Raw genomic sequence first — 13708 nt, 5'->3', positions numbered from 1 at the left:
ACAATAAAGGTTTTAAAAGAGAAAAGGGTGTTTCACGCGGATGAAAGGTGTAGATGTTGGTGAGCCACCCTCTCTGCCAGCTGGCTGTCGGGGAGAGGTCCCCAGATCCCCCCTGGCTCTGCACGTGACTACCACCTCCATCTCTCCAAAACCCCATCGCTTTCCCCTATCTCCTCCTCTCTCTCTCTCTCTCTCGTTCATTTCTTCCTCGTTTGCATCACGTACCCACTCTCTCTCTCTCTCTCTCTATTTATATATATATATATATATATATATATATATATCGGAAAGAGGTTTCTCTTGAATCCACGTATACGTCGTCTACGCAGATAATCAAATTTGGTTGTTTCGTCGGGAATCTGTGAGGGTTTGACGTGGGGGGCGATATGAGATGAGGAGGAGTTGAGATTCAAATGCTACCGCATCAAAGCGGGGATTGGGATTCAAATGCTCGGATCTGCTGGTGGTAAATTCTTGCTTCCTTTTCGATTTTGTTTTGTTGTAATTCGTCTTGGTTTCTTGATCCTGCATTGTTTCTGTGGAATGGTTGATTTCTGAGTTTTTGAGATGTCGAATTGTGTGTTGATGGATTAGTGGGAGCTAGATTTAGATTTTGTGTACAAAATGTGGGGCTCGAGTGTAAGCGAATTGGCGATTTGGAGTGGCTGAGGAGGAGCATTGTGTAATCAGGTCTTTTTGAAGTATGTGTTGGTCCGGTTCCGGTGATAAAATCCAACTGCTTGTGTGCTGAGGCCAGACGAAAACTGGTTTTCTTTGTGGTGATGACACGGGTTCTCTTCAAATGGTGTTTTTGGAGAGGTACTTTTTACCCCCAAGTATGTACTTGTTCGGTGGCAATGGGCGCAACTTGAGGGATAGGAGACGAGAAAAATAGCATTGCCGTGCTATAGATGTCAAAAATTGAGGGTTTACCTTTTGTTATTGATGCATCATCGAGGTTTCAATTTCATTAAGTGTTGTTGGTGTGAGTTGGTAAAGTATTTAGTTGCTAATTGCTTTCAGTTTCATTTGAGGCATAACCCTAGAAGTTATATTTGGACGCCCAGCAGATGGTTGGCTATATAGGTTGGTTGTTTTTTTTAAGGGAAATATAGGTTGGTTGTTTTCGCTCATGTATTCCTTGCGGTTGGTGTGGCTTGGGAATGTGTTTAGGTTTGCTGATTGCTTCCAATATTTCTCATGCTCTTCCACTTCCATTAAATTTTAGGTGATATAATAGTTAGTTGAATACGAAGTTGATTGATCTAGATGCTGAGTTGGATAAAAACAGGACAGTAATTGTAGCAGAAGATGGAGGCTTTTCAGGATGCTTTTGAAGTGTCATGGCAATTTTTAGTTGTGTGTTATACTAGTTTAGTTGTGAAGATATGGAGTAATGGTATTATTTGCCACTAAAATTTATGAAAGCACTTGACGAAAATTATAAGTGTATGTTAATTTATTCTGAAATTTTAACTAGCTTATGTAGTATCATGTCTATGGAATTTTAGTGATTATAGTATAATATGAGTTCACTAAATGGCACAAGCTAAACTTTATTGGTTAATTATACAATATAGATGGAGTTTCTCAAATGGCTGGTTGTCATATTGAATATTTTGAATGTCTAAAAATTTCATGGATCCATCTAGCTTAGCTTTCTACTACCTTCTCATGTTATCCCACTCCATTAGCTCTCCCCACCTTCAACACTTTTCTGATGTAAACAACTACCTTCAGTTCTGATTATGACCGATCTTTTGCTATTTTTTCTTTTCGAGTTGATGTTTATAAGGAGTGTGGGCAGCAAGTACATGTAAAGTATAGCACATATTATGGACAGAGCAATGCCATTTTAGTAGCCATGTATTATCTGAATTTTATTTTAGCCATGTATAGGAAGTTAAATTACATATCTGCTAAATTTTTACAAACTTTAGTACATTACACTTACTATAAACCATTTGAAAATTTACATAATTTTGACATTTTAGTATATACCATATTCATGGAAATTTTTTTACCTTAAATCATTTGCAATTTTACTTAATTTTGACAAACTCTTGCTTGAACAAGATTTCATTTTTCTCTTCTTGTATATTCTGCTAGACTTTTCATGGTTTCTTCAGAAGACCGTCATGCCTTTCTATAGTGATCTCTAATATTTTACTTTTAAATTGTCCTTTCTGATGTCAAACATTGGCCTTTCATGTATTTTGCAGGTCTTATGACCTCCAGCTTGAAGAAGTCATTGCAATTAAATTTTGGAATTCGTTCTTTTGTAAGGAATGCTGTTAGGTTAAAGATATCTTTTATGGGGTAAGAAGTGGGGGCGAAATGGTTTTGAATTTAAGATTCTTAAAGACATGGAGGAGACACGAGATGATACAGGGCCAGCAGAGCAAAGGCCTCCAAATGCTTCATGGTGGCCTTCAGATTTCGTGGACAAATTTGGATCTGTTTCTTTGGGATCCCAAGAAGAATCATTGAGTAGTACTGAATCACCTAGAAGTTCAGATCAAGATGTGTTGTCATTCCAGAAGGCATCACAAGTTGTATGGCAAACTGGAATGCTTTTAGAACCTATTCCCAATGGTTTCTATTCTGTCATTCCGGTGAGATTAATTGTTAGTGATACTTAATTGTTATTTTCTTTTTGTTGAGTCGTTAATTAATTGCTGTTCTTGTTCTTGCTTCCTGTCACGTCTTGTGCAGTCAATGTTGGAACCTGGGTTTTTGAGAGATGGATGTGGTTTTACAAAGAAAATGCCTCCTATTTGTATTTTTCTCATATTGTTCTTGTAAATATTCATACCATCAGATATTTCTTTTTGGGTTTAAGGGAAGATTTTCTTTGACAGATAATAAAGATTTGGAAGTTTTAGGTGCAGTGGTACTTGTGTTGTCTGTTCGCGTGCACGCTTTTAAACAATTTCCAAGAAACATTTTGTATAATTTTTCCCTTACTTTCAAAATGTCAAGAAACCTTAAATACACCATTCGCTTGTTCAAAGAGTATATGCAGAAATGCAGATAAGTGCAACATTATCAATATATTGCTGATTTAGTGGTGTACCATCCACTTGTAACTATCATTGTCTTTGGTTATTTTGATTCATTTTCACTTGTTTACTGGTACTTGACACTTGATCATGTCAATTGATTAAATATGACATTATACAGGAGAAAAGGCTCAAGGAGATCTTTGATGATATTCCTACTCTTGATGAGCTTCATGCTCTTGAGGCAGAGGGTTTGAAAGCTGATGTCATACTTGTAGATACTGCAAAAGACAAAAAGCTGTCCATGCTGAAGCAACTTATTGTGGCTCTGGTGAAAGGATTGAACTCAAATCCAGCTGTAATGATAAAAAAGATTGCTGGATTGGTGAGTAATTTATTTGTTTGTATGGATCTATGTTGAAGTTACCTTGAGCACACACTCTCTCAATTGATCTTATTTTTTTCTGTTTGATTCATTCCTTTATGCCTTACCTCTAATGTTTTCAACTGTCAAAGACTGCCACTTACATGTTGTACTAATACCATTCATGTCTTTATGATCATAACCTAGATATGAATGACGAATCACAATGCCATGTAGATAAGCTACCTGGTTCAGGACTGATGCTATGTTCTCTTTTCCTATTCATATAACTTCATCAGTTACATATACAAATAAACATAAATGAGAGCTGAATCATGGAATATGTGTTATCTAAAACCTGATGTTAGATTAACTATTCTGCTCTACTTATATATATCATAGGGTGAACTGCCAATTTAGTCCTTGAATTATCACCTGAGTGCAAATTAGGTCCCTAAACTATTTTTTTTTCAGAAAAATCAATCCTTGAATTATAAAAATTTGCCAATTACATCCCTAATATTAAATTTGAAGCTATTCTATTTTCCATCAATTTAAGTCACGTTACTTGCATGTGATACACAATGGAGGGCAGATTGGTAATTTTGCATAAAGAAATAGTGAATGGAGTTAACTTTGGAGGGTCAATTACACATTAGATTCACAACCTATATGAAATGTTAAGGGCTTATAGGCGAGAAAAGGATGGTATTACACTCTAAATTGTGTCAAGTGACTTAAGTTGTCGAAAAATTGGATAAAATAGCTTTGAATATAATAGTAGGGATGAAATTAGCAAATTTTAATGAATTTGGGGACTTATTTGACCAAAAAAATAATTCAGGGACATAATTTTCATTAAGGTGATAGTTCAGGGACTACATCAGCACTTCACCCCATAAGCACTTGTGATTTCTTTGATTAATAATTTAGGACATGTTTACATCATTAGGAAGATGATTTAACTTTGTCTGCGATGCCTACACAGGTTTCCGATTTTTATAAGAGGCCAAATGCAGAAAGTCCAGCAAAAGCTGCACTTGAAGAAACCTCCCACATGTCTGAGAATCGAGGAGTTCAACTTTTGGGGCAAATAAAACATGGTTCATGCCGTCCTAGAGCAATCTTATTCAAAGTTCTGGCGGACACCGTAGGTCTTGAAAGTAGGCTAATGGTGGTAAGCTTTTCATTTATTTGATGGTGTTTAACTGTTGTAGTTTGATTTTTTTTTTTTTTTCATGGATTTTGTAGAGTTTCCAGCGAAATGATAAAGAAATTGTCAAATATATGCCATAAGTTTTTACGGTAGCACTGAAATGTGAAATGCTGTCTTTCCCTCCTTGTGTTTCTTTTTTGTATCAGGGATTGCCTATTGATGGAGCCGTTGAGTCTGTAGATTCATATAAGCATATGTCGGTGGTAGTTGTATTGAACTCTGTTGAATTATTGGTTGACCTGATGCGGTTTCCTGGTAAGCTGTTACCCAGATCAACCAAGGCAATTTTTTTGACCCATATTTCTGCAGCTGGGGAGAGTGATAGTGCAGAGAATGACTCGTGTGATTCACCACTAGAACCGAACAGTCCTCTATATGGATTCTCAGAGAGAGTGGATCCTGACAGGTTAGCTGATGTGGTTTGTAAATCCTAAATTGGTACAAAATTAGAAATTTGGAACCTGTGATGCTTGATGTTGTTACAAGCATGCACTACAAGAAAACTGATGTGTTTCAGATTTTTTTTGTTGCAGTGCTGAAAAAGATGATAGCCCTCAGTTCCGAGGTAGATTTGATGTGCCCTCGAATGCACAAGGTCCCTCATTACGAAATATGATGTTGCGACCAATTACTTCCATGGAAAGAAAACTGAGGTGATTTATGTTTCCTGTCTTGACAACTGACAAGTAAACTCTAATTCTCAAATGGCTTTTTCCTACGACCATCCCATTCTGTGTGTGTATTCTTTTATTCTCGTTAAGTTTGTCCTATTGTTTGCCATTTGCTTGATTTTGAACCTCTAATGGATGGGACTGTGGGTTGTTCGTTATTAAATTTGCTTGATTTTGAACTTCTAATGCACGGGACTGGGTTGTTTGTTATTGAATTAATTTATTAATCCCTCCTCAGTTTATCACATAGTGAACCCAACATTGCAACTACATTTTGGCGGCGTAGTCGGAGGACGGCCATTGCTGAACAGCGGACTGCTAGTTCAAGGTTTTTCTTAATCCTAATGTGTTTTTTCAAAGATGTCTTTCAAGTTTAATTTTGTAAGTTTTAAAGATTCAAAACTCCTGTAGTTCATGATGATAGATCATGTTTTGGTGAGGATCTAGGACCTTAGTACCCCCATTTTTATATTTATACTTGCATTGCGTCATGATTTGACTAGTAGGAACTTGACTCTACTGAGTTGTCCTATGTAAGAGACGAGAGAAAAATGAAATCATACAAGCTACCTTCGACAATAAACTCAACCTGGTTTCCAGTAATTCATGTGTTGAATTTACATATTGATAAGTAAAGTGAAGTGACAAACTTTTATTCCAGATGCCAAAACTTTATCTTCTTTTTTCAGAAGATAGCACTGTGATCTCTCTCTCTTTCTCTCTCTCTCAAAAAGTTGTCTTATCTTTAGCATAATATGGTCTGCTTCACTTGTGGTTTTAGCTGTATTTCAGTGCATCTTTTAGTGTGTCCTCTTGTTTACAGATGGCTTATTGTAATTCCTTGGGATACTGTTCATAAGATGCGTCTTATGAACCAACCCACGATATTTCAAGACAAAAAGAATAGAAAAAAAGTCGACCATGATTTTACCTATCATTTGAGTAATTTTGATATTTAATATTTTGCTGGGTGTGATTGTTGATCTATATTCTCAAACTGTTATTATCTCTTTTTTCTCATTAATTGTTCAAAACTATTAGGTAAGGGACCTTTGAGTAACACAGATTTGGTATCTTATTATGGTTATAAAAATGTGTGTGACCCTAAAATATAGGTCACTGAATTTGGCAGGGTTTTTTTGTGCGTTGTAAGTAGTAGTGACGGGTTTGATGAGAGAAAATCTTGTGGTTGCTTCAAGTCAGTGCTTCACTAAGGGTTACTGGAACTGTTTGTCCAGTATAAATAGAAAGTTCAGCTGGCGATTGTACTACTAGTCCAACTTTATTAGTGACCTAGGTAACCGAGGCTATAAAAATATACTAACCCTGTCTCACGAAATAATAGTCAGACAATACATGTATATATGGTGCCATCTTTTCATTTAATCTCCCAATAATGCCAATAAGGTCCAGACTTCTTGATGGACTACATGGTCTCTATCAATTGTGATAGTTTATATTGTTCCAGTTATATTTAGGATGGATAATATTCTTGCGAATCAAGATTTAGCTTTTTGGTGCCATTGCTGTATAAATAGCATGCTCATAGAAATGCTTGCATTTTTAACATCAATTTTCAGATCAGATACTTCTTTTTTGTTCTTTATATGGTCTCCCAAGATTTTCCATGATATTGTGTATTTTTCTGGCCGATGTCTAAAGTTGCTTTTGTAGGATGACCTTTTACTCTTTAAGCAATGTCATTGCATATAGTTGCCGTTGTAGTTATTCCTTTTTGTCTTTCTGGTTTTTCAGTCCAGAGCATCCTTCATTCCGGGCACGTGGGCGGTCCATGCTCAGTGGTGATAGGAAATCTTTTAGAGATTATGCTGATGACATGCCTACCTCAAGGTTTTATATCTATTAATTCTATTGTACCCCTTTGTATAGAAACTTTGATGAATGCTTTAGTGAATAATCCACAAGTTTCTTCTGCGCTGAGGCAGTGGATATTAATTGCGGTCTTATTACGTAACCAACAAACATTATTGATTGCCTTATAATTTTCATGTTTACAAGATTGGGTGGGGAATAGTTGGAATGGAATTGTATCCTGCGAATGACAATGTGTTGGGTGCAATTTATAGGGTCAAATTAGGCATATGACTTTCGAACATATATTTCTTACAGACATTACATAATCAGTAATCTTAAACCAAGCTTGGGCCCAAAAGCTATCCCTTGTTTATTCAGATAGGCCAGAAAAAAGACAGTATTGGAATTGATCCCTCCTTGATACAAGGGTTTCAGTTCAAGATAAAATGTAAAAACCCATTGAAATGACTTCAGGTATATAAAATTAATGCTTGTATTGCCATATTTCGATATCTTTGTTGTTAAATTGTTCATTATATTCCTCTCATTGTCTCCTGTGCTCAACTAGTTGCATCCCTAACAGGTTGATGTTACATTGTCTGCTGAGTTTTGTATTGGATAAGTTTGTGTGATTAATCTTTGCTTTAGCTTGTATGCGATGTTTCTTTCACAGCTCAATCTACACATCTTAAAGAAATAATATATGTGTGTGTGTGTGTGTGGTCTTAAATTTGTGTTCAATTCTTGATTGTAGCTACAGGTCAGATGGTGCATCAACATCAGAAGCTCGCAGATTAAGAAGAAGAAGCATGAGTATTACTCCAGAGATTGGTGATGATATCGTAAGGTTGATGTTTATTTCATTATTTTCAAAAGGTCTTTGCTTCCTATAGTTCGTCGATTTCACTGAACTTACTCCATTGTGTGTAAGCTGATCTTTTTCTCCTGGTAAATATATTTTGGCATTTTTCATTTCAGTTTATTGGTTACGTTTAAAAAATTATTGGTTATTATTATACCTTTTTCCTTGTTATCTTGTCTTTATGCTGTTAGGATGTGTTCTTCATCTTGTATTTGATTTTGATTCTTAAATGTTTGTTGAAAGTATCTGAAAGTTATATCAGACAGGTCCCATGATTCAATCAAGTGGTAATAGGTCAATAAAACGATATTTTTTTTTAGAGCTCTGCTTTTTTATTTGAATGGTAGAATAGTATTGATCCCTGGTGCTCTGAGGTGCTTTGCTAACGTGAGGAGCCATGGGAAATCACCATCAGGCAAATGATGTCGTGTAGATTATCGACAATTGCACTGTTGCACCTTACACCGAAGGCCAAGTTAACATGTAATTTTTGAGTCCCAGCATCACAGTAGTGATGGCCACATTTTAGAGTACCTGGAGCTGATACAGTAACAAATTAATTGCAGCATCACTGCAATCATATCACTTTTTGTTCACCTCTTTTATCATGAAAATTAGTTTTGTTCTTCCACATGTACCGAGTGTTATCTCTCTTGACTGGTCTAGTAATTTTGTACTAAGTGGTGCTTGTTTTACTTTGGTTGGCAAGGTTTAGCATAACGTTGCTTGTAGTATACATAATTTCTTTCCTTCTTCAAAATTCTCATTTCCTATCAATTGAAAACATTTACCGTGTGATGTAAAAAATTTTGCTTGAATGTTCAAATAAAACTGGTATACTTAGTTCTGCTTGACCAACATGGAGTAGTCAGTGGCCAGTTTTTGTTCTTAAGCCAAGTTTCTTGTAAATATTATCTCTGGCCAGTTATGAAAATTTGTTGATGTGAATATTTGGTGTCTGCCGACCCCACATAGTGGGAAAAGGCTTTGTTGTTGTTGAATATTTGGCGTCTAGTGTATTGTTCATGTGGACGCACTCAGCTCTAACTAGAGAATAATGCCTGACTGAGATGGACCATAAAGAGAATGTTATTTTATCTGATTTTTGGATATGTTTGTACAATTAATAACTATGAATCTAATGAACTGTGTAGGGCTGTACGAGCGATGAATGAAACATTGAAGCAGAATCGACTTTTGAGAGAGCAGGGTGAGGATGACAGATCTGGTCTTCAGAAAAATGTATGTTTCTTCATTGCAGTAACTGAAGCACATCTACATGAAATAAAAATTTGTCAATGCTCTGAGTATGCTATTATGATAAGCCCATGGTGAAAATATGTTTTTTTGTTTGGAAATCAATGGTTATGCTTGTGTTCTGAAGGGAGGATAGTCAACTTGGTAACTGCACTGTTTGTTTTTTAGATTTTGTGAGTTTTCCTAGTTTCATTATTTTGGGGCTTTGAGTCTGATCACCTGGCTGGTGGATGCATATATGCTTGTTGTTTTGGTGTGGCATCTTTACTAGTAGTTTAAACTCAGGATATACAGTAATTCTTAAGCCTGCAATTTGGAATTGTATAAATCTAAATCTTTATGTATGTTTCTGTGTGTTTATATATACGTATTAAGATGAAGTCTTGTTTCCCAGTCGTCAGATGCATGAAATTTTGAACTGACTTTGTTCTTACATCTAACAAATTCTCTTGCAATGTCTTGCATTGTGGTCTCCTCTACCCATTTATAACCTCCTCGTCAACTATTCACATTGCTTCTACATCCAGTGCACAACTACTCCTGGATCTTCATTCCATAATGTAGTTAATAACCCCTTTTCTGATTAGTGCTCTAGTCTTGCTGCCCACCCTACTTTGAATCTACCTGTTCACTTATGAAGTAATGTAATGACTAATGGCATAACGTAAAGCCTAAAGGTAATAATAGTAACACAGTCCTATTCAATCTTAAGAGGGAACATGATTTTTAATATACAACTGGTAACCTACTTTTCTTGACTACTCTCTTAGGTGAATGAGAGATGCATACGATAGGCAACACAAGTTAATTAAATTCAAGTTGTCATAGGAAATTTAAATGTTGACTAAAATTTTTATTTTCATGGATCTTGTTTCACTTGTGTACCTTGTATTGGATAGATGTGGATGATTTCCAAGCATCAAATACTAACAACTTAAACGCTCGTATTTTTATTTATTTTTTATTTTAATTAGGGAACTGTTGTTGGCACTCCAAAAATGTCATTGTGCAATCCTCATGAGTACTTTTTTTTTTTGGCTAAATATAAAAGTTTGGAGTGCACAATGAGATATTTGGAGTGCCCCTTTAATTTATCATTATACTCTCTAAGATTGTAAAAGAACGTTTTTTTTTTTTTTTTTCAACAGTTTATTATGAAGCAATTAATGTCAGCTTCTGAGCTTTAATTTTTTTGTTACCTCGTGTTTCAAATTTTCCTTTAGATGATTGTGGTGAATTTTCTGATTGAGATTGCTATACGTTTGCTTCCCCAGGATCAAATCAGTTCTCAAAAAGCAATGTCATTACCTTCATCTCCTCATCAGTACAGAAGTCAAACGTCTGATAGAATTGGACCTTCAGAGTTCACGACATATGATGAATTGGTCCTAACATGGAACAGAATTCTGGAGTCCGCCACATTTGATAATAAGCCTCTATTGCCTTACCAGGAATGGAATATTGATTTCTCAGAATTGACTGTTGGAACTCGTGTTGGAATAGGTAAGAATCACTTGTTTAACATACAATACTTCACTATGATGTTGGCTTGATAAGTGAGAACCCATCTGTTTCGTGAGGTAAAAGAACTGAGTTTGTTGTGAAAAGAAAGGAGTGTTTGTCATTAATGTTGTTTCTACTTTGTTTTTGTTTTGTTTTCTGTTTTTTCCTCTCTTTTTCAATTTTGAAGAATTCCTTATTTTATTACACAAATCATCACATCGTTAGATAAATAAAGATATAATAGTGGGATGAAATACCCATCTGCCTCAATTTTTTCCTAAATGTAGAGAATTAGGAAAATAAGTTGGGAGAATAGAAGAAAGGTCGGGAAAAATATAATTGGATTTGGTCCTTAAGTAGCAAAGTATGCTCTCCTTTAACCTTGTAACTCCCTAAGAAAGCTTCTGAATTTCAGGCTGCTTTTTTACATGCCCGACATCTCCTTGCAATTTGTAAGGTTTTGTGAACAACCCGCACCAAAAAAATAATAATGATGTTAATATAAGATGAAGCTCAACTTTCCTTGGAAAAGCATCTAAATTTTCATCCGGAAAAATTAAAAATACAGTTTTAGTTGATTGAATTTTTTTTTTTGATTGCTTCTGCATTTAGGGTTCTTTGGAGAAGTCTTTCGAGGCGTTTGGAATGGAACAGATGTCGCAGTAAAGGTTTTCTTAGAGCAAGACCTAACTGCTGAAAACATGGAAGACTTCTGCAATGAGATATCCATTCTTAGGTATTTCTCAAAGATACCTTGATCATTGTACTGTTTTTTTATTTTGTGCTGCAGGTTTTTATTTTATTATCCATATAGTTTTCTAATGTGCTCTATGTTTTTCCCCCTTTTTGCACGTGGGTATCCAGTCGCCTTCGGCATCCTAATGGTACTTTCTGTTCTGATTATACCTTCCATTTTTCATTTGTCAGTGGTTGTTTGTATACGGTGGAGATATAGTAGATAGTAGATAAATACTGATGTATATTTTCCTTATTTTATACTGCTCTGGAATTGAATGTGATGTTTTCTGCAGTTATTCTATTTCTGGGTGCATGCACAAAGCCTCCACGCTTATCAATGGTTACAGAATACATGGAGATGGGATCTTTGTATTATTTGATTCATTTGAGTGGCCAGAAGAAGAAGCTTAGCTGGCGAAGGAGACTAAAAATGTTGCGTGACATATGCAGGTCTGTTCTTGCTATCCATGATTTATGAAAAAAATTTCACAGCACACATTTATGTTCAAGAACATGTATGCTGTTCCATTATTTCAAGCTCCTAAAATCCATTCATTACACTTTTAGAACATAAATCTGTTGGTACATGCTTTTCGTTATACTTATCTGAATCCTAAAGGGAACTGACGTGTATACACTATCTATGGCTTTTGGTTCGTAAATTCAGACTTACTAGCTCTGAAATCGACTTATCTGAATTCTAAAGAGAACTGCCAAAAGATAAACAACTGTAGCTCTGAAATCGACAGTTTCTTAGTCATGCCTATGGAAATGTTATCAATCTGATTAAGGCGGTTAGGTCCTATATGTTGACGAATGCTTGAAATGTTTCTGTACTTTCTTTTGGTTTTAGTCTCTAAACGTTCAACACAGAAATACAAAACCAATTTGAGCTTACGTCATCTCAGTTTGCATGACTTCTTAGCAGTTGTGTAGGATAGAAGATTCCGTACGCTAGGTACCATTCAATGTTTTGATAGGATGAACTCGGGAATTCAGCATTTCATGAGATTTCCGGATGATGTAGCTAAATCTGCATATAGGATCTTATCATTGTCCAAATCCCGCAGGGCTGCTTGTACATTCAAGTTAAAGAATTTTGATAAATTTGCCAGTTTTATATTATAGTATAGATAAGTAGTGACTGGAATCTTCTGTTTGCTACTAAAGGGGGTTGATGTGCATGCACCGGATGAAGATAGTTCATCGTGATCTAAAAAGTGCAAATTGTCTCGTGAATAAGCACTGGACTGTCAAGATCTGCGACTTTGGACTCTCGAGAATAATGTCCGAGACAAACATGAAGGATTCGTCATCTGCTGGAACTCCGGAATGGATGGCACCTGAGCTTATACGAAATGAACCCTTCACCGAAAAATGTGATATTTTCAGCCTTGGGGTGTTAATGTGGGAGCTCTGCACTCTAAATAGACCGTGGGAAGGCGTTCCACCAGAGAGGGTCAGTAAGATATATATGACTTAATTAGTTTCGCTCTTGTTCTGACCTATAGCTAGGACAATCCAACCACCTGGTATTTTGAGAAAGCTAGAAGTTTTTTGAGTTAAAAATTTGGCTTTCTTCTACTCAGGTAGTTTACGCCGTCGCGAATGAAGGTTCCCGGTTGGAGATCCCTGAAGGTCCGCTAGGCAGGCTTATTGCAGGTGATCTATTGCTTAACCATAACAAAAATGTGGAGCTTTATACATTTTCCGTGAATAGTCAGGCTTCCGAGCTGACAGTTTTGCAACGTTTGTACAGATTGTTGGACGGAACCGCAGGATCGACCGAGCTGCGAGGAGATACTCTCCCGCCTGTTAGACTGCGAGTACTCACTCTGCTGACACAATGTTTTGTGTGTATAGAAAACATGGTAGAGGTGTTACTTTGTATTCTCGGCTTAAGGTGTATCCTCAACCTCTTCCTCTTGTCAATTTCTCATCTTTTGTATTCTCATAAATTTGATTTCCCTTTTTTTTTTTTCTTTTTTTTTTTTTTTGGCTTTTAATTTTGCATCCTCCGATGTTCCGCTGCAACGCTTTTTGTGCAATCAAAAAAAGAAAAAAAAAAATAAAAAAGAATTAGCTTGTTTACGAGCTTTGGTTGGACCTTCGATTTGCGAAAATGCTTTCGACAACTATTTATAGGAACGAGATTTGTATTATTTTTTTAAATAGAGATTAGTTGTGGGGTTACATCACATCAGCTTTAACTGTTCGATTTGTTTATTTTTCAAGTTGGACTTTATAGGTCATTCTTATCTACAAGAAACAATAAAATTT

General features: G+C 35.9%; 1 protein-coding gene across 5 annotated transcripts; it reads left to right on the top strand.

The window, feature by feature from the left end:
- Window positions 1–215: 215 nt before the first annotated feature.
- LOC103941850 (serine/threonine-protein kinase EDR1) lies at window positions 216–13406 on the top strand. Of its 5 annotated transcripts, XM_048576726.1 has the most exons (18): window positions 220–466; window positions 595–819; window positions 2223–2627; window positions 3184–3387; window positions 4355–4543; window positions 4729–4988; window positions 5116–5235; window positions 5492–5581; window positions 7009–7104; window positions 7823–7915; window positions 9085–9172; window positions 10462–10690; window positions 11303–11426; window positions 11555–11574; window positions 11722–11878; window positions 12599–12887; window positions 13018–13090; window positions 13188–13406. In XM_048576726.1, the coding sequence occupies exons 3-18, from the start codon at window positions 2367–2369 to the stop codon at window positions 13268–13270; spliced, it is 2376 nt and encodes a 791-aa protein (XP_048432683.1). In that variant the 5' UTR covers window positions 220–466; window positions 595–819; window positions 2223–2366; the 3' UTR covers window positions 13271–13406. The 5 variants fall into 5 exon arrangements, with proteins under 5 accessions (XP_048432685.1, XP_048432683.1, XP_048432682.1 ...); XM_048576728.1 differs by lacking the exon at window positions 595–819 and having other exon boundaries at window positions 216–466; window positions 5504–5581; XM_048576725.1 differs by lacking the exon at window positions 595–819 and having other exon boundaries at window positions 220–463.
- Window positions 13407–13708: the final 302 nt, after the last annotated feature.

This window comes from the organism of the source record quoted next, unplaced genomic scaffold (assembly GCF_019419815.1).
Source record: "Pyrus x bretschneideri cultivar Hongxiangsu unplaced genomic scaffold, Pyrus_bretschneideri_v1 Contig90, whole genome shotgun sequence".
NCBI lineage: Eukaryota > Viridiplantae > Streptophyta > Magnoliopsida > Rosales > Rosaceae > Pyrus > Pyrus x bretschneideri.
This window is presented reverse-complemented; position numbering and strand designations above follow the sequence as displayed.

Coding starts and splice junctions, on each gene's coding strand:
- LOC103941850 (XM_048576725.1), top strand. CDS start 2,367: ATGGAGGAGACACGAGATGATACAGGGCCAGCAGAGCAAAGGCCTCCA. Junction 2,628..3,183: donor TCATTCCGGTGAGATTAATT/GTTAGTGATACT, acceptor GACATTATACAG/GAGAAAAGGCTCAAGGAGAT. Junction 7,916..9,084: donor ATTGGTGATGATATCGTAAG/GTTGATGTTTAT, acceptor TGAACTGTGTAG/GGCTGTACGAGCGATGAATG.